Source organism: Macaca mulatta, chromosome 11 (genome assembly GCF_049350105.2).
Source record: "Macaca mulatta isolate MMU2019108-1 chromosome 11, T2T-MMU8v2.0, whole genome shotgun sequence".
Classification (NCBI taxonomy): Eukaryota; Metazoa; Chordata; class Mammalia; order Primates; family Cercopithecidae; genus Macaca; species Macaca mulatta.
The window spans coordinates 63,772,186-63,791,728 of NC_133416.1; the positions used below are offsets into that span (position 1 = coordinate 63,772,186).

Consider the following 19,543-nt stretch of genomic DNA (forward strand, 5'->3'; position numbering starts at 1 on the left):
GAGGACAAGAAAGCTGCTCGGTGGCTGGTGTATAGCTGTAAAGGTAACCAAATACCAAAGAGGGAGTCTGTCATTTTCATAAGGCTGGAAGCGAATGTTCCTTCTCTATCTTAACATACAGTTTAGGGGGTTCACCAAGACAAAGTTTCCAGGCTGGAGGGTAATACTTTTCCAGCCTCAGTGAAGCCCCCACTCCAACATATACCCTTTCTGGGTGGGTGAATACTTCTTTGCATGTGGACAGAAAATGTTTAATTTATCCTTAAACACATTTTATGCATTTTTATCTGGAGACTTCTAGTTTTATACTCTTCCCACATCTATGCCAATGCCATCATTCTAACTTACGCTTCTTTTCTACCCCTGGTCTTTTCCTTGTCCTTCCCTACAACTTGGTAGAGGTCCATTTTGTCTTACTTCACACTTTTTTTTTTTTTTTTTAAATAAAACACAAAAGTCTACATTTTGGTGTCTTATCCGTGAGTGGAAAGTGGTAAGCTGGTGATGGTCCCACATTTGCTATGACAGAAACACAGTTAGGAAGCTGGGGCCACATCTCACAAGGCAGGACCTGGATACACTGAATCCCACTTTGCTCCAGCCCAGCAACTCAGCCAGACATTTAGGCAAGAGCACTAATAACCCTTTCCATCCACACAGGGGGTGTGGAACAGGAGTCCGGCTTTTAGTACCGTTTGCACAGAAAATGCGAACATGTTGTTCCCCTGCCTGTGGTCTCTTAAGCCAGTCATGACCATCCCAACGCCGTCTCCCCCTCAGGTGTACACGTAGAAGGGAAGATGAATACACAGAGTCTTTTGAATCTCTATCAAATGTGGTTTTTTTTATTCAACTGACAAGCACTTTTCTACAGCTGCACTTGTGGAACATCACATGGCAAAAACAGGAGTTTTTTCGCTAGACTTTTTTTTCTTTTTAACCTTATTAAAAATGAGATTGGTCCTAAAAATATAGAAAGAAATAAATTTAAATTCACAAAAAACTGTACATTATCAAAAAGTCACTAAAACACCACATTTGGTTATATAAAAAGTCCCTTTTGCTGTAAAAGGAACACGGAAACTTGTTGGTGTTGATGTTGTGGTTTCTTCCTGTCAACCAGACTGATGGAGGGGAAGCAAAAGGGCAGGGGGTGGGTTGTCTTTTTATCTTAAACCTGCTTTCCCTACCAAATACTCTTGTCATGAGAGAAAATCCACCTAGCTCAAGGGGGCAGTGAAGATGAGGAAAGAAAAGCAAGAAATGGCCCCTTTGATTATGCCCTATCCCTACCCCTACCCCACCCCGCTCCAGCCCCCACTTCTTCAAACTGAGGCTAGGACCCCACCCCGCCATATGAGTGCCTGGTCCCTAGGGAAAGAGATGGAGCTGGGAAAGGAACACAAAGCAGGAACCATGGAGATTTCACTCCCCCATCCACCTCACCTCCAACAATGAAATTAATCTAGTACATCTTATACCAGGGGAAAACTGCCAGGGGGAAAAAGTGGGGCCCCCAACTCTAACAGTTTCAACTGTCTAACACAAAGTTTGTTACAGCGCAGTTATTTAGATAAAATATAAATATTTATGCATAATATAAAGTCAATTCAAATATTCTTCAATCCACCTCTTATTTAAAAGCAAAAAAAAAAATCTCAAATAAAATTAAAAGTTTTGAGGTTTATCTGACAGAAAAGGCGACTTTAGAAATAGGCTATGGGGGAGAAGGGGCATAAAGGAATAAAGGGGCTGCCCCAGGACCTACACTGCCCCTGCCCCCTTCAGTGGCTCTTCAGTGCTGCCAGAATACAAGGAATGCTCCACCTCACCTGGCACCCCTACCCCCAATGGAACATTTCTTGGATGCCTCAGCTCTCTGCTTGGGCCAGCCAGCAGCCACCTCCCCAGTGCAAGTACCCGTAATCTCTGAAGGGAGGGGCTCTGCTGAGCAGGAGAAGCAGGGGGCCAAGGGCCCATGGCTATAGCTGGGAGTCAGCAGCTTTCCTCTCATGTTGGGGGTTAACTTGGACACAGTCACATGTAGGGCAGTGATGGACCCAGAACCCCTCCTCCCTACTCTCCTGTGCTCCAGGGTCTCTGCTGCTGGGGAAGGGGTCCTGGAGTATGAAGTGAAGAAAAGCACAACTAAATGGGATAAGGAAAAGATCCAGTTCTACCACTCTCCTGTAGAAGCTTAAGATTCAAAACTACCGAGAGGAGAGGGAGTTCCTGCTGAAAGATTGCACAGTCTGAAGAGGCTGGAACAAAAATGACCAGGAGAGAGACACAGCCTTGTCTCCAGAGAAATTGTTCCTGTGGTTTCCCAAAGACAAAAAAGTGATGGTTTTAAACAACGGGAAAAATGGGAATGAAAACAGATACTTGGGGAAACTGAATGGATCCTATCAAACAATACAGGGTCACAAGCACAGCATCTTCTCTCACACACACACACACACACACACACACAAAACGTGCTCTCTCTCTGAGGCCGGCCCCATTGCTACCTGGCCTCCATCTTGGGGTGCACCCAAACTCAGCAGTAGTTGTCCCTGAGGAGTTCCCAAGAGGGTTTGGGAAGGAGGTGGGGAAGGAGGCTGGAAGGCCCAGGAGGCCTCCCTGCCCTCTCCCCAGCTACTGAGTTTCAGAAAAGGCTGGAAACTCAGCATGTGAGGAGCATCCAACGTCATACAGGGGATAGCTATCGGCAGGAAGATGGGGACAGAGAAAAAGACAGGGACCTCTGAACGTTTTTTTTTCCTTTGAAGGGAAAAGATTTGGGAGAAGAGAAAAGGAGGGAGGAACCCGTACACGATAGTTTTACATTATTGGATAAGAGAAAATCTGAAAACTGGGGGGTGGGAGGTGGGAAAAGAAAAACAGACCGCGAAAAGCAGGGAAGGGACTGAACATGGAAGCAGCATGTCCAGGGCCCGGTGTCCGGCGCGACACACTTGGGAGTTAAGTCCACTTTACTGGCCGTCACTGCGGGTCCGCACACAGTACAGAGTGTTTCTTGGTTTCACACATTCACTAGAACTATTGCTATTGTTAAATAACCCCAGAATGCTGGGGCACGTACAGGGGAGGAGAGGAAGCAGGGAGGAGGAAGTAGGGACTTCTTTCCCCGTCCCCATTTTTAATTAGCAAATAAAACAGAAAAGAAAAATTTTTTTTCTTTCTTTTTTTGGCTTTTAGTCCAGAAGGACCTCATCTCTGCACCTCTTATTTGAGGAGCAAGAGGAGGAAAGGGAGAAAGGGATATAGGAATAAGAGGATGTGGGGTGCTGCCAAGGGCAAGGTCAAAAATCAGGGTTGTATCTGACTTGAGTCTGGACCCAGGGCAGCATCAGCAGGTGAAAATGGCAGGTTTTTTGTTTGGAAGGTGGGGGGGAGATGCCACAAGGTGACTCCCCACCTCCCTTGCCTCACAGATTGGCCTGTTTTCCCTGATAAAACTCCTCCCAGCGGCTCTCGAAGAAGCGGCGCATGATGTGCCCAGCCTTGCCTACTTCAGAGTCATCCTCGTTGAAGGTCTGGCAGTTGTCAAATACCAAGAGGGCATCAGCCGCAAACTCCTCTGAGCTGGTGTACCTGGACAGGGCAGGGGCAAAGCTGTGAGCTGGGTAGGAGTTGCAGCAGTAGCAAATACCAGGCAGATGCACCCACATCTACTTACCCTCCCCTGAGCAGCCGCTCCCGCATGGTGGAAAAATCCATAGGATTTTTGATGATGCGCCGGTACCCACTCACCAAACGTGGGTTCACAGGCTCTAGGAAAGGCCAGGCTGCATCATGGGACTCCATCTCCATCAGGATAATCCTATCATTACAGGGACAGTGATGGCTCCATCTCAGAAAGCAAATATACTGACCCCTCCCCCAGCCCTTTCCTCTGGCAGAGGTAGGGCCAACTGTCCCCCAGGATTCACTCAACTCACTCGCAAAATGTGAGATCACTGTGGTGGTTCCGCATTGAGAGTCGCCGCCGCTTGGAGGGGGACTGCCCCTCTTCTGAGTACTGAGGCCCTGCTGCTGGGCTTTCTCGACCCCTCAACAGTACCCGGCGTCGGCGGCCATCACCCTCTGAGAAGTTCAGCGAATAAGCACTTTTCCGCTTCTGGCCTCGCTTTGGGAAACCAGGCTTCTGAGTGAATTCTCCCTCTACCTGCTTAGTATAGGAAACAAGTGAGATTAGCAACAGCTGGAGATGCACTGCTTGCCCTACTACAAGCTCTGCCTAAATGTGATTTAAGGCTTCAAAATACTATCATGCATAAGCCGGCACTGGTTTATTCACATAACCCAATGAAGTAGGTAAAAGGGAAGATACAGTTATTATCATTTTATAGAGAAAGCAATTAAAGCTATAGAATTTAAGTGACTTGTCCAAAAAAGGACTTAGAACCCAGGTCCCCTAATACCCAGTCTGGGACTCTTTCCAAGGAGATGAGAGATTGAGCATAATCTCTGATTTCTGTTTGAGTGTGGGAAAGAAAGAGCAGAAGCCTCACCTGAGCCAAACAGACAGTACAAAACCAATCTCCTTCTGGGACAGCCTCCATCTTGGGACGATGGCAGTAAATGTGGCAGCCACGGTCACACCCATCACAAAGCAGAAGAAACTCATCATTGTCACCCTTCCGGCAGACTAGACACGTCTGGACCAAGGTTGTGAGGAGGCAGAATGAGCTCTCAAGCCTCTACCTGCCAGTGACCCCACCCGCCCCTGCTGGCTGGCCCCTCAGCCTTTCCAGGCTCTCTCAGCCTCTTACCACTTTGTTGACAGACTTCTCCCAGGCAATGGACCTCTCCAGCTGGCCCAGGCACAAGCACACCTGGGCTGCGCTCCGGCACCGCTCGAGGGTCTGGCGCCAGACACGAATGCGAGGGGTGATCTCGTATGATCTGGAGGGAGAAAGTGGTGATCTTTGGATGAGGAGCAGGATCCACTAAAGAGGGAACTTATCCCTTTCTCTCCAAGACCAAGAATGGAGGGTGGGAGTCACTCACATCTCTGTAGTGGTGCCCTCAGGGGCACCATTAGGTGTGCTAAGCAGGGCCTTCTCCAGCACAACCTCATGAGTTGGCCAGAGGGGCTCCCGCAGGTACCGCCGTTCTACATTCTGTTCCAGGGCAGCCAGCCGCATCACAGCCAGGTCCAAAGGGTTGGTAGTTTTACGCTGAGGTGCCAGTCCTTCCCTGCCTCGACCTCGCCAGGTGATATCCTCCTGGGAGCTGGAGAGGTGCTCACAGTAGGCCAAGTCTTCACGGGTAGAGTCCGGGCTAGGACATGTCCAGCCCTTGAGTTAAGAGAGAGGAATAAAACTCACTGTAAAAGGAGGAAAATTTGGCATAGGAAAAAACCAAAACAAACAACAACAAAAAAAACATGACCCACTTAAGGTAGGTCACCTGTGAAGTAGGGACCCAGGGTTTTTTCTAACAGGGCATAAGGGACTAATGCTTTTCCCTAAACAACTTCCTACACAGTGCCAATCCCACCATACCCGAATCTGCAGATCAGACATGATAACCCGCTGCTCCAGATCCTCGACCCATTGAAGCACTGCTAGGTCTGTCTCATACGTCTTCTCTTTGGGGGACCAGCTCATTATGCCTTCTTGAAAGACAGGTAGTTGCCTGGGCTCAAAGATGGGGTCTGAGAAGAGAGGTGGCAGAGGGAGAGGCCCATCAGGCTGTTGTCCACAGCAGCAGCTCAGTGCTTACCCTGGGCTCTTCAGCTTAAGCTGGGTGTAGGAGTGTATTTACCAGCTGAGGGCCGTAGGCAGACTTCCTGCAAGAAGTCCCTGTGCTTGTTAAGGTGTTTGTGAAGTGCCTTCTCCCGGATACCTCGGGGATGTAGGGCCTTGAGCATGGCATCCAACGTTTCAGGATCTCGTATCCACCACCAGCCTGAGCACATCTCTGTGAGCGGATGAAATATATGTGGGGTGCCAGCTGTGAAGCACTGCCCACACTGGATACCCCCACTCCACTCTCACTCCAAGATCACTCACCAGGTGGGACAGGCTGGGCTGTCAGCTGGGTTAGATAACGCTGTTCCATTTGTTTGAAGAACTTACTGGGAGGTCTCCCTCTCCGTTTGGGCTGTCCCAGCCCTGTGGGACTCTGTGGCATTTCTCCAGGGTCTCCTGCTCGCCTCTTAGGGGCCAACCCAGCCAAGGGCGTGGAAGAGAACTGCACTGGAGAACAAGGGTTGGCAGCACTGGGTCTATTCATCTGTGAATAAAATGAGACATAAGGATGTTTTCATGTTTATAGGTTGCCTCAACTTCAGGCAGCAGCTCCATACCCAGGCAATGGTGCCTGTGGCAAGATGAAATCAAGTGCATACTACTAATTCTGGCTACTTACTGGCTTGGAGGAGGCAAGCTGCTGAGGGGAGGGAGTGGGTTGGTCCTCAGAAACTGCAGGGGGTGGTGTAGGGGCAGCATTGCAGGGCATCTGGGCTGAGATGTTAAACCAGAGTGCTTGAGGATCAGGGCTGGATTCTGCCTCATCAGGCTCTGGCTCCTCCGGGGGCTGTGATGGAGCTGGGTCTAGTTTTCCAGGACTGCTATCAGGCGTGAGGACTGAGCTGCTCAACAGGGAGCTATGGCTCTGAGTCTGGCTCAGCCAAGACAGGAAGGCTGACTGGCTGAGGTCATGCTGGCTCTGACCCAGTGACAAAGGGGAGCCTTCTTGCTCCAGGAACCCCTTATGGGACTGAGGATGGGACTGAAGCTGAAGCTGAAGCTGAGGTTGGGGCTGGGCAGGAGCATGAAGCTGAGCCTCAGGCTGAAGCTGGGCCTGGGGCTGTTCTGAATCCTGACCCCTGACAGGGGACTTAAGGTGCCTAGGTTGCATAGACCCAGGCTTAGTTTTTCGAGGTCGGCCTCGGGCCCGGGCAGGAGAACTGGCAGTGGTGTTGGAGCCAGCTAACTCCATCTTCATAGAGAAGAGGGCAGGGTTGAGTGACGTATGGGCTGCCACTTTTAAGGAGTCAGTTTCCTTCTTTATCACATCCTCGGGAACTGTAAAGAGAAGTAAAGAGCTTAAGACATATGCTGACATACAAGGGAAAAGTAAAAGGGTGTATAAACTTAGGACCTATGCTTTTTCTCTTGGACTTAGCCCCCCTTTTTTGAGATTCCACTGGGAAGAGCTTACATACCAATGAACACAGTATCTGGGGAAGAAACACTATTCTCCCAAGTAATCAGCAGCAGCAGCACAATCATAAGCTAACATTTATTGCAAACCAACTATAGGTTAAGTATTATTCTAAGAGACTTAACTCATTTTAATCCTCTCAGTAGCCTCATGAAGTACAAATACTATTATTATCTCAACTTCACAAATGAAGAAACAGAAATATACAACTGGAAATGGCAGAGCAGGTGGGTAGGCAGCTTTACTCTAAAATCTGTGCTCTTAACCATTACACCATATTATCAGAAAATGAAAGAAGCCCAAGACTACTAAGGAAAAGGAATTATTTAATTCTTGTTTGATAGGACTCAGAATCCACACTCCCACAGACACACCTACCTAAGTTCCCCTCTGTTCCTTCTACAAAGATACCAGCCAAATATGGCAATACCCAGTAGCGACGTCTGTAGCGGTCTTGACCCAGGGAGACCGCCCGAAGCATCTGGGATGAGTGAAGCAGCTTTTTGCGAAAGAAAAGCTGACGCTGGGTAGACAATGAAAATAAAGATGAATAAACGCATTTCTAGAGTGACAGTGGTGAATTCATCCAGTATATCGGAGAAAGGCAATGGCTCTCAGCCCCTCTATAAAAGTGATGCCATCTGGGCCTAACTCAGAAGGTGATTAAGGTCAAGAGCGGTGGCTCACACCTGTGATCCCAGCACTTTGGGAGGCCAAGGCAGGTGGATTGCTAGAGGCCAGGAGTTCCATGTTACCAGCCTGGGTAACATGTGGAAATTCTGTCTCTATAAAAACACAAAAATTAGCCAGGCATGGTGGCTCCCGCCTATAGTCCCAGCAACTTGGATCACCTAAGCCCAGGAGGTTGGGCTGCAGTGAGCCATGATCGTACCACTGCACTCCAGCCTGGGTAATAGAAACCCCATCTCAAAAGAATAAAAATTAAAATTAAATTTAAAAAATACGGGCCGGGCGCGGTGGCTCAAGCCTGTAATCCCAGCACTTTGGGAGGCCGAGACCGGTGGATCACGAGGTCAGGAGATCGAGACCATCCTGGCTAACATGGTGAAACCCCGTCTCTACTAAAAAAAAATACAAAAAAAAAAAAACTAGCCGGGCGAGGTGGCGGGCGCCTGCTGTCCCAGCTACTCGGGAGGCTGAGGCAGGAGAATGCCGTAAACCCGAGAGGCGGAGCTTGCAGTGAGCTGAGATCTGGCCACTGCACTCCAGCCTGGGCGACAGAGCGAGACTCCGTCTCAAAAAAAAAAAAAATAAATAAATAAATAAATAAATAAAAAATACGGTGATCAGCCGGGCGCGGTGGCTCAAGCCTGTAATCCCAGCACTTTGGGAGGCCGAGACGGGCGGATCATGAGGTCAGAAGATCAAGACCATCCTGACTAACACGGTGAAACCCCGTCTCTACTAAAAAATACAAAAATCTAGCAGGGCGAGGTGACGGGCGCCTGTAGTCCCAGCTACTCGGGAGGCTGAGGCAGGAGAACGGTAAACCCGGGAGGCGGAGCTTGCAGTGAGCTGAGATCCGGCCACTGCACTCCAGCCTGGGCGACAGAGTGAGACTCCGTCTCAAATTAAAAAAAAACAAAAAAACAAAAAAAAATACGGTGATCAATTCTTGCCCAGCCCATATCTCCAACTCTTGGGAGGTTAGAAGCACAATACCTTACTGAGTTTTTCTATCTGGCGCTCTAGCTCTGGGATGCTAGATGCTGTGGCATCAACCTGGGGAGAAACATGTGAGCATTAAGAAAAAGGAGGTTATCAGATTCAAGAAAGAGGAATCTATTTTCTAACTCCCACTTTCCTTGATCTTGGGCCAGTACCTCTCCATCTCTTCGACCCCTGCGGCCATGGACAGCTGCTGTAGACTCCTCTTCTTCCTCTTCTTCCATGCCACTGGTCTCCTCCATGATCCGAGAACTGCGCCTCCGTCCCAGGGATTCCTCTGGCCCTTCCATCTCTACCTCAGACCGCCCAGTTCGCTTGGCCAGAACAGTTTTCAGTCTTGAAACAGATGGAGAAAGATGAAGGGATGGCCGAGCGCAGTGGCTCACACCTATAATTCCAGCACTTTCGGAGGCCAAGGCAGGCGGATCACCTGAGGTCAGGAGTTTGAGACCAGCCTGGCCAACATGGTGAAACCCTGTCTCTACTAAAAATACAAAACTCAGCCAGGTGTGGTGGTGGGCACCTGTAATCCCAGCTACTTGGGAGGCTGAGGCAGGAGAATCGCTTGAACATGGGAGGCAGAGGTTGCAGTGAGCCGAGACTGTACTATTGCATTCCAGCCTGGGCAACAGAGCAAGACTCCATCTCAAAAAAAAAAAAAAAAAAAAAAAAATTAAGGGAAACTGGTGAGGAACATGATAGTGCCACAGAAGAAATACCTGGACTCCAAACCATCCTGGGCCCTGGTAAGGTCCCAAATCCAGGGAAGGGGCTAAAGCATCACATTTCATGCCAAAACCCTGGCTATGCTTCACCCACCCCACTTCTCTCCTCTCTGGGGCTCTACCCTCTGTCTGGTCCCTACCTCCGGAGCCGACCTTCAACAATCCACTTGTTTTTCCTGTAGCTGGACATACTCTCCAGAGTCTTGTCAATCTCACTGCAGGGGAATAGGGAATAGGATGAAGTGGCAGCACAAAAAAAGGGAAAGGAGGCTCAAGGGTAAAGGGGCTGCAGCTGAAAAAGGAGTTCCAGCCTAGAAACTAGATCAGATGAATGGCAGAGGAAGGCTTAGGCTCTCCCAGGGAGGGCACTGCAATTCAGTCCCAAGTCACTCCATATCTTCAGAACATGGCAGTGAACACACATTTCTGAGGACTTCTGGAAAGCTAGAAGTACTCCATCCCATTCTGATGCAAGGCATACAATGACCATCCCCACTCCCAGCCTCTCACTTGATGATGAGGGTGGAGCCATTGAGCTCATGCACAAGGAAGGCCAGGACAGCAGCCTTCTGCTGGGGTGACTGGGCCTGAAAAGGCTGGGTGCGCAGGCGATCACAGAGGGCTGGCTCTACTCCGTATGCCATAAGGAAGCAGCGCAGGATCTCCGACACATTGTCTCTTGTCAGTGGGATCTCAGACACCTTCTCCCCCAAGATCTTTAGGGACTGTGTGGAGGAGAGCATAATGGGAGTGAGTAGGGAAAGATGAACAACCAAGTTGGGTGAATGTGCAACAGGAAAATACACCAGAAGAGAACTATGGGGGTTAAGATAGAATACAAAAGACCACAAAAGAAAAGGAGTAAAATAAAGAAAAATAAAATAAGGAGAGAGGAATCAGGAAGAAAAAGAAATGGAAAAATATAAGGAAAAGAGAAACACTAAGTAGTTTTATCTCCTTTACTTGTCCTGGTTACTTTGGGAGGGACTTGCACTCACCTGACAGTAGGAGGGCAAGCCAGGATCATGGAGTGCAGCCTTCAGCAGCCTCACCAGCAGGTCTTGCACCTCACCCAAGCTGTCGCCTTGACACAGGAGTCCCTCCTGCAGGACCCCCAGGCTAGGCACATCTTTGGCAGGATCAAAGCCCAGCACCTTGCCAAAGCTATGCAGGAACTCCACAATGGTCAAGCAGTCTGAGAAGGCCCCACTGGGCAATGTCAGACCAGGGACTCGTGAGAAGTCAGGCAGGGGCTAGAGAGATAAAAGTGTTCTGTTAACAGTTAACACTGTTTTATTTTTTAAAAGAGTTAACACTGGGGTTCTGTTTTATTTTTTTAAAATAAAAGTTAACACTGGGGTTCTTCCTTTAATCTTTATGTAATTTTTTTTTTTTTTTTGAGATAGGGTCTCACTCTTGTCACCCAAGCCAGAGTGCAGTGGCATGATCTCTGCTCACTGCAGCCTTGACCTCCTAAACCCAAGCAATTCTCCCACCTCAGTCTCCCAAATAGCTGGGACTACAGGTACATGCCACCACACCCAGCTAATTTTCATATTTTTTGTAGAGATGAGGTCTCGTGGCCGGGCGCGGTGGCTCAAGCCTGTAATCCCAGCACTTTGGGAGGCCGAGACGGGCGGATCACGAGGTCAGGAGATCGAGACCATCCTGGCTAACATGGTGAAACCCCGTCTCTACTAAAAAATACAAAAAACTAGCCGGGCGAGGTGGTGGGCGCCTGTAGGCCCAGCTACTCGGGAGGCTGAGGCAGGAGAATGGCGTAAACCCGGGAGGCGGAGCTTGCAGTGAGCTGAGATCCGGCCACTGCACTCCAGCCTGGGCGACAAAGCGAGACTCCGTCTCAAAAAAAAAAAAAAAAAAAAGAGATGAGGTCTCGCCATGTTGCCCAGGCTGGTCTTGAACTACGGGGCTCGAGCAATCTGCCCGCCTCAGCCCTCCCAAAGTGCTGGGATTACAGGTGTGAGCCATGGCACCCGGCCTTCCTTTAATCTTTAATGGAAATGTTTCTCCCATTGCAGAAGTCCCTGTTTTTTTTTTTAAAGGAAAGTCTTCCCAACTGACCCAGGAACTGTTACTCTCTCCTCACTACCTGGTGGTCAGTCAGACACATATCCTCTGTTGGCTTCTTCATTTCCTCCAAGATCATCTGTTGCCTCTGCCGTTCCTCCAAGCGCCTCTGTGTGGCCAGGGTCTTATCTGCTTTACAGGCTGGCTTGGCTTTGGCCACCTCCTCCTTTTCCTTCATTTTTACCTTCTCCTTCTTTTCCCTCTTGACTTTTTCCTTCAGTTTTTCCTGCTTTGTCTTTCCCTTTTCTTTCTCAGCCTACCCAAGGAAAAGAGGAACCAGGAGTGCCATAAAGATACCAGTTACTATCCTTCCCTGTTCCCAGTCCTCCCAACCTCATGGCCCAGAAATCTCACTATAAAACAAGACTGATGTACGTGTCTTGCAAAATCAGTTTAGTGGCTTCAAAATTATACTTGGCAAGTTTGTACATGCACCTACCTTGGATTTCTTCTTAGCTTCCTTCTGCTTTAAGCTCTTGGTCTCTTGTTTCCGCTTATTTCTGGCCTGTAAACCATAAGGGAAGTCATTTCTCCTCAAACTCTGAAAGCATCTCTGCTTGGGCTAGGATTCAAAAACAGACAAGGGTGCTGGGGAGGAGAGGTGAGAGATGGAATGAGGGGTTGGCAATGGATTAATTCTCTCACCCTAGAGATGCCCACGTTATTTTTGAACAAGCCCAATTCTCTAAATCAAGCGCAAGAAATTTCAGGGTAATGAAGATATACTGCTACACAGGGAGTGGTGGATGTGGGAGATGAAAATAAAACATGAAGTAGACTGTAGGAAAAATTAACCTACTGTGTCATCTCTCTGATGTCCCTCACCTGCCCTTGGATAGTAGTCTGACACTCTCCCCGTTGTACCTTCTGCCTCATCTTCTTCTTGCTTTTACCAATCTTTGCTTTATCTTCCTCATTCGATGTTTCTTGAGAGCAGAAAGAAAAATGAAACAAGTGAGGCAGGAAGGCAGTTCTCTAGCATCCAGGGCAACACATGCCTGTCTCAAAGCTGGCCTCCCAAGCAGTTCCCTGAATAATCTAGTTTTTTTTTTTTTTTTTTTTTTTAAGTATACATAATAAAACATTGGGGGGGAAAAATGTAGGAGAGGCACCTGCTATGGGTGTGGCACAAAGAACTCAAATGACATCTGCCCAGAAGCACCAGCCCCTGGCTCCAATCAGACTGCTTTACAAGGTGTCCTGCTGATAGAAAAGAGGCCACAATGGCAGAGTAGCCTTGTAGCCAATCTCTATCCCAGGATACCTGACAAGAGCAGCAACCCACAGACTGATTTTAGAGCAGAGAGCAGAGAAAGGATATAGCAAGCCAAACTGTCAGGGAAAGAGGGTAGTAGTTAGAAGCACTGATTAACCAAGGATGTGCCGGAAAAAAGCCCACACAGCGGACACCTCAAAAGAATCAGATCAACATTGACATAGCTATTGATCATGCTCAGCTCCATGTCTTGCTTCACTAAAAGTTCTGAATTTCTTCCTTCTGGAAGACTTGTGGAAGTATAATTCTGCAAGCAATAGAGTATTTCATAGTTGATGTTTCTGACATGACTCTCTCTCTCTCTATATATATATGTATGTGTATATATGTATATATGTGTGCGTATGTATGTATGTATATACAGACACGGAGTCTTGCTCTGTCGCCCAGGCTGGAGTGCAATGGCACAATCTCGGTTCACTGCAACCTCCACCTCCCAGGTTCAAGCCATTCTCCTGCCTCAGCCTCCTGAGTAGCTGGGACTACAGGTGTGTGGCCACCACGCCCTGCTAATTTTTTGTATTTTTAGTACAGGAGGGGTTTCGCCGTTTTAGCCAGGACGGTCTCGATCGCCTGACCTCATGATCTGCTTGGTCTCAGCCTCCCAAAGAGTTGGGATTACAGCAGTGAGCCACCGTGCCCGGCCCTGACATAACAATATTTATTAATTTGTTTCTGGTATAGAAACACCACCATATGTCTACATGACAACCCTTTAAGACAATTACGGGCAGATGAACTACCTAAGGCTTTGAATAAAATATGAGACTTGACCGGGTGCAGTGGCTCACGCCTGTAATCCCAGCACTTTGGGAGGCTGAGGCAGGTGGATCACCTGAGGTCAGGAGTTCGAGACCAGCCTGACCAACATGGAGAAACCCTATCTCTACTAAAAATACAAAATTAGCCAGGTGTGTTGGCACACGCCTATAATCCCAGCTACTCTGGAGGCTGAGGCAGCAGATTCGCTTAAACCTGGGAGGTTTTAACTAGGGAATCGCTTAAACCTGGGAGGTTGCGGTAAGCCAAGATCGCACCATTGCACTCCAGCCTGAGCAACAAGAGCAAAAATCCATCTCAAAAAAAAAAAAAAGAAAAGAAAAGAAAAAAAGGTCAGGTGTCGTGGATTACGCCTGCAATCCCACCATTTTGAGAGGCCAAGGCAGGTGGATCACAAGGTCAGGAGACCGAGACCATCCTGGCTAACGTGGTGAAACCCTGTCTCTACTAAAAATACAAAAAATTAGCCAGGCGTGGTGGCGGGCGCCTGTAGTCCCAGCTACTCGGGAGGCTGAGGCAGGAGAATGGCGTGAACTCAGGAGGCGGGGCTTGCAGTAAGCTGAGATCGCGCCACTGCACTCCAGCCTGGGTGACAGAGTGAGACTCCGTCTCAAAAAGAAAAAAAAAAAAGAGACTTGTTCTAGGTCATTTGGTTGAAACATGACAGAGCTACATGTCTGAGTGAGAATCAAAAGACTAAGTTTTTTCACATTCTTCACACTACACCAGGGTAAACGCACTATTTACTGAAAAATTTAGGTATTTCTCACCCGTCCATCCACTAAAACAGTGCTGCTTCTTCTTCTTCTTCTTATTATTATTATTATTTTGAGATGGAGTTTCACTCTTGTTGCCCAGGCTGGAGTGCAATGGTGCGATCTCAGCTCACCGCAACCTCTGCCTCCCGGGTTCAAGTTATTCTCCTGCCTCAGCCTCCGGAGTAGCTGGGACTACAGGCATGCACCACCACGCCAGCTAATTTTTTTTTTTTTTTTTTTTTTTTTTAGTAGAGATGGGGTTTCACCATGTTTGCTGGGATAGTCTCAATCTCTTGACCTCATGATCTGCCTGCCTTGGCCTCCCAAAGAGGTGGGATTACAGGCGTGAAACACTGTGCCCGGCCTATTATTTTTTTTTAGAAACAGGGTCTTGCTGTGTTGCCCAGGTTGGAGTGCAATAACACAACTGCAGTTTACTGCAGCCTCCAAACTCCTGGGCTCAAGTGATCCTCTCCTGCCTGCCTCAGCCTCCTGGGTAACTGGGATTATTAGGCACACACCACCATGCCTGGCTCCCAATTATCTTTTAAATTCAGACGTGAATTCTGAACTTCCATGATCGTAAAAATGAGTAAGGTAGGAGGGTACAACTGAACCAGTATAAGATAAGGAGCTAAAAGATGGAAAGGAAGGGCAAGAAAGTCCTCTCCTCTGGGCTAAACACATCTGGGGACAGCCCAAGGTTTCACTGGTAGCAGCAACTCAAGAAAGAGTATGGCTGGAAAAGAAGCATTCCCAAGCGCTGGGACTATGATGCTGGATTCCAAAGAGAAGCTGATTCAGATTCGTTCTTCCCAGATAATGTTAGTCACGCTCCTGGGAAATCCAGGTATTAGCAATTCATCAACATTTTAGATACCTCACGGAGGAAGCCGAATTCCAAAGTAAGAAACACCACTGTACCTTGGGCCTCCAGTTTCTTTAGGAGGCGGTTGTCTGTCTTGTCCAACAGCTCAGTGATTTTGACCTTAGGTGGCCGACCTCGGCCCCGTTTCACCTTGGGGACTTCCTTAGTCTTAGTCTTCTCAGTGTTTCGAGGTCGACCCCGTTTGCCAGTAATTGCCTGAATCCTCGATGGGATCTCCTCTGCTGAGAGCTGCACCCACTGCAAGCCCTAAGGTAGCAAGGGAGACTGTTACAGTAGGAAGGAATCGGTGCAGGCCACTAGACCCTCGGAACCATTCAATGCCCCAGAACCTTCAAACCCCACAAGAGGAAGCTGCAGCTTGTCCACCAACTCATCCTCAGGGACAAAAGCATATTTAACCCTTAGGTCTGCACCTCTGGCGTGTCTCTTTCTTCAAAGAAATCTCCAACAGGCATACGGGGACTGAAGCTGAAGTGCTCACGGCGGACACTGTGTACCACATTGCGGCTCAGGTACTAAGAGGAGGAAGTAAAGTAACATTAATAAAGCTGGAATCCTACCATGTATTTGGTCAGCAAAGGCACAAGCAGAACAGACCCAGAGCAGACAATGGCAGCCTGTTGCCACTGAGCCCAAGAACGGAGTCTTAGGCAGTGGAAAGGAGTCCACTGAGCCCAAGAAAGGAGTCCTTTAAAAAAAAGCTACATTACCTTGATCACTTCTGGAAATTGCTTCATCCTCTTCCCACAGGGGCCATAATACCAGGTCTCCCCCTGCCATCGGTGGCTGCCCTTCTTGATGCGCACCTCTCTCCGCCACCTGCCAGAGAAGCACATGGGCCCTGCCGCCAGGTCACACCCCTACCCACTCCCATGCCACCTAAGAGCCAAGCCCTCTGAGCAGATGGCCCTCCCCACATTTGTATCTCTAGAACTGCATGCAGATGCAAAAGCATCAACAGAGATAAGCTTGGATAGAAGGCTGACTTAAGCTCCAGCAAACACACCAAGGTCCTTAGGAGAAAAGCAATACACCAAACTGCACAAGCTCAGAGATCTCCACCCCCCTTTACAAAATCAGTGAGATAAGCAGTCAGAAACCCCTCCCTGAGCCATTCAGGGCAGTTACTGGATTTCCAGTAAAGAGGATAAAGACCTAAGGGGAATAAAAGCAGAAGACAAAGGACAGGGAGGCAAGCAGAAAAGTAAATTTGCTGCTGACTCCATGAAAAGACTCAATATGCCAGGGTTTAGTTAGGAACTCTGTGTTCTGAGCAATATTATTCTAAGACTAACTCTAATCTTTCTCTCAAAATTTTAAGCAGTACTCAGACTTGGTGACCACAAGTAGCCTTGAAGGGGAGGGGTGGGGAAGATCCAGGAAGGCAGTTATTTCCACAAGGCCCTGGTGTCAGCTAGTTTGTTCATTTTGGTCATGTACTGTTCCTGCCCTCACCTCTCCTAAGAGCATTAAAACAACAAAACCACCTCAATTCATTAGTACTAAGTCGCTCCTCATTCATTACTATCCCTTCTCTACAGAAATAGGACAAGCCAGCTAGTTTGGATGTAAGCCCTAGGGTTTGAAAAAGATAATAGCTGGAGCTCCTTAGGCAAAATTGAGTCACTACAAGATGAAGAAAGAATAGGTGATGGAAGATAGACCTTGAGAGAAGACGGAAAACCTAGGAATCTCATGCCAAGAAACATTATCACTGCAGATAACTGTCCTGTAATCTACTCTTGTATGGCTCATTCCTCCCCCATCTCAGAGGAAAAGAGGCATTCCCTTCTTTCTAGAGTTGTGCATTAAACTTGTCAAGGTCAATAAATGTAGCAAACTAGAGCATTTACCCATGTTGGAGGGGAAGACGAACTTCTTCTGGGGTAGCAATACGTCTCCTCATGACATCACCTTGGGAGGAAGGGATACCCAAGTTAAGAGTTCAAGCAAAATATTTAAACAATAGACCAGCAGGGAAAGGCTAACTGCAACATGGGACAGAAAAGTTTCTTGGAACCAGACAGGGATAGAATAGAATCTGGATACTCACCACTACTAGAAGTAGTGAGTTCCTCTCCAGTGATCTCTTCCAGGTCAGCAGTGGTTTCTAGGAAGCTGCTGGCATCCTTATTTGCTGGGGAGGCTGTTGGAAAGGCAGCTGCTGGGGAAGTTACAGGAGAGGCTTTTGGGGATGTCACTGAAGCCGTCAAGGGGACTTCTGAGGAAACTGCTGGGAGGACTGCTGAGGAAGCTGGAGAGACCACTGAGAAGACTGCTGGAGAGACAACTGTAGAAGCTGCGGGACAAACTTCTGGAGAGATTTCTGGGGAGGCTGCTGGAGAAACCACTAGGGAGACTGCTGGGGAGGTTGTTGGCGAGACTGCTGGTGAGGTTGCTGGATGTAGCTGAATAGTGGATGACTGATCAGGAGCTGGCTGGGTCAGGGATGGTGGGAAGTCTGAAGACTGAGTTTCCATTTCCTCCTGTTCAGCGTCACTACCATTGTTCAGGTCAAAGCTGTTATCTAGAATCCAAAGGGACAGGATAGGCTTTAAAAAAAAAAAGGCATCACATAAAACAAGAGAATCTACTCAGTCAAACCTGGACCAAGCTAAACAGGGTTACTTCAAGGGGTCTTCCCTAGGGTTGGAAAAAGTAGCAGCTTTTTCTCCCAACCAATCACGAAGATTAAAGGGTAAAGATGCTACAGATGTCACTGTGTGAAGAAACACCTTTTACCTGGTGCCAGTAAAGGCTCTGGCCTCCTTCTCCCTACAAATTCCAAGTCTCACAAGCTCTTCAAAGCAGAGGGCACAGGTCAGAGTACAGCAGTCTGTGCCTCTTTCAGTCCCACCATACACTATCCCATAGCCCCTCAGCTCCCAGCAAGTGCTTTCCCATTTTTTTTTTTTTTTTTTTTTTTGAGATGGAGTCTCGCTCTGTTGCCTAGGCTGGAGCGCAATGACATAATCTCAGTTCACTGCAACCTCCACCTCCCAGGGCCAAATGATTCTCCTGCTTCAGCCTCCCAAGTAGCTGGGATTACAGGCGCGTGCCACCACACCTGGCTAATTTTGTATTTTTAGTACAGGCGAGGTTTCACCATGTTGGCCAGGTGGTCTCGAACTCCTGATCTCAGGTGATCCGCCCGCCTCGGCCTCCCAAAGTGACGGGATTAGAAGTGTGAGCCACTGCGCCCGGTCAGATTTCCCACTCTTAAGGCCCTAACTGTGAAACTTATTCTCTCATCTTTCTTTGTCCTACCTACCCTCACTTACCTTGCAGGACAGACTCCCCTAGGACAGGTGGAGAGGTGGGACTGGCAAAGATAGAGGCTGATGTTTGACTATCATCTGCCAGGAGACTGAAGGCAGTAGCATTATTGAGGGAAGGGCAATCAAGGGCAGAAATCACAGGGCTGTCCTCAAGAGGCAGCTTGTCCTCTGCACCCATTAGCTCTGTGTCATCAATACCATATAGTCCTCCACTCACTGGCTCTGTTCACAAGGGTAGAAAAATCAGAGCAGGATAATGAGAAAAAAAATCAGAAAGCAAGACTTAAGAAACACTGGTCAGAAAATATCCAATTCTAGTTCCCACAGTGTGAAGATTCTTCCTAATATTAAATTAGATAACAACTAAAGCCTTCTCCCTGAAAGAGTAGTCATGAGATTGTAGGGATCATAAAAGTTTGAGGGGAGGCCAAGGCAGGAGAATTGCCTGAGGCCTGGAGCTCAAGACCAGCCTGGGCAACATAGCAAGACCTCATCTCTACAAGATGAAAATGGAAGGAAAGGCATTGGTGGTATTATCTACCCAGAGACCTAGCAAAATTCTAGGATTTATCATAAAATATGTCTTTCTTGTACTTCAGTGGGGTAAAAGGTAACTGCTCACTGACAAATGTTTCCTTCCTAGTTTGTTAGAACCCAAAAAGATCAACTGTGTGGTAATAAGTCCCTATCCAGTGAATTATTACAGCCCAGAGCTCTTGGCCAAAAGTAATACTGGGAAAAAACCTGGGACATAAACCAATTCAGCTCAGAGTTCAGTTAGTGCAACAAGGCCAGTGGCATGTAACTGTGGTCTGCCTTAGGCCTACCTGGAAGCCCCAATGCCCTGGATTCCCTAATACTTTTCCCATTTTACTGTCTCT

General features: G+C 48.1%; 2 protein-coding genes across 62 annotated transcripts in view; one reads left to right on the plus strand and one right to left on the minus strand.

Moving 5' to 3' along the window:
- The window catches only part of RBMS2 (RNA binding motif single stranded interacting protein 2), a 98,045-nt gene that overhangs the window by 77,827 nt on the left and 675 nt on the right, over positions 1-19,543 (plus strand). The window lies entirely within an intron of this gene.
- The window catches only part of BAZ2A (bromodomain adjacent to zinc finger domain 2A), a 43,114-nt gene continuing 24,387 nt past the window's right edge, over positions 817-19,543 (minus strand). For 30 of the 46 annotated variants that reach the window (XM_028829618.2, XM_028829616.2, XM_015152025.3 and 27 more), the window contains 25 exons: positions 18,666-18,884; positions 17,438-17,911; positions 17,238-17,298; positions 16,095-16,203; positions 15,798-15,899; positions 15,420-15,630; positions 12,507-12,607; positions 12,121-12,186; positions 11,704-11,937; positions 10,592-10,846; positions 10,104-10,318; positions 9,734-9,808; positions 9,024-9,204; positions 8,863-8,922; positions 7,558-7,702; positions 6,382-7,040; positions 6,024-6,246; positions 5,776-5,931; positions 5,514-5,665; positions 5,017-5,306; positions 4,779-4,911; positions 4,518-4,664; positions 3,945-4,174; positions 3,683-3,826; positions 817-3,597 (listed from right to left, as the gene is read on the minus strand). In XM_028829618.2, coding sequence (XP_028685451.2) covers positions 3,432-3,597; positions 3,683-3,826; positions 3,945-4,174; positions 4,518-4,664; positions 4,779-4,911; positions 5,017-5,306; positions 5,514-5,665; positions 5,776-5,931; positions 6,024-6,246; positions 6,382-7,040; positions 7,558-7,702; positions 8,863-8,922; positions 9,024-9,204; positions 9,734-9,808; positions 10,104-10,318; positions 10,592-10,846; positions 11,704-11,937; positions 12,121-12,186; positions 12,507-12,607; positions 15,420-15,630; positions 15,798-15,899; positions 16,095-16,203; positions 17,238-17,298; positions 17,438-17,911; positions 18,666-18,884 — 4,808 coding nt within the window. In that variant the 3' untranslated portion in view covers positions 817-3,431. The remainder of the gene's footprint in view (positions 3,598-3,682; positions 3,827-3,944; positions 4,175-4,517; positions 4,665-4,778; positions 4,912-5,016; positions 5,307-5,513; positions 5,666-5,775; positions 5,932-6,023; positions 6,247-6,381; positions 7,041-7,557; positions 7,703-8,862; positions 8,923-9,023; positions 9,205-9,733; positions 9,809-10,103; positions 10,319-10,591; positions 10,847-11,703; positions 11,938-12,120; positions 12,187-12,506; positions 12,608-15,419; positions 15,631-15,797; positions 15,900-16,094; positions 16,204-17,237; positions 17,299-17,437; positions 17,912-18,665; positions 18,885-19,543) is intronic. The other 16 variants (XM_077954551.1, XM_028829617.2, XM_077954550.1 and 13 more) reach the window with 1 other exon arrangement.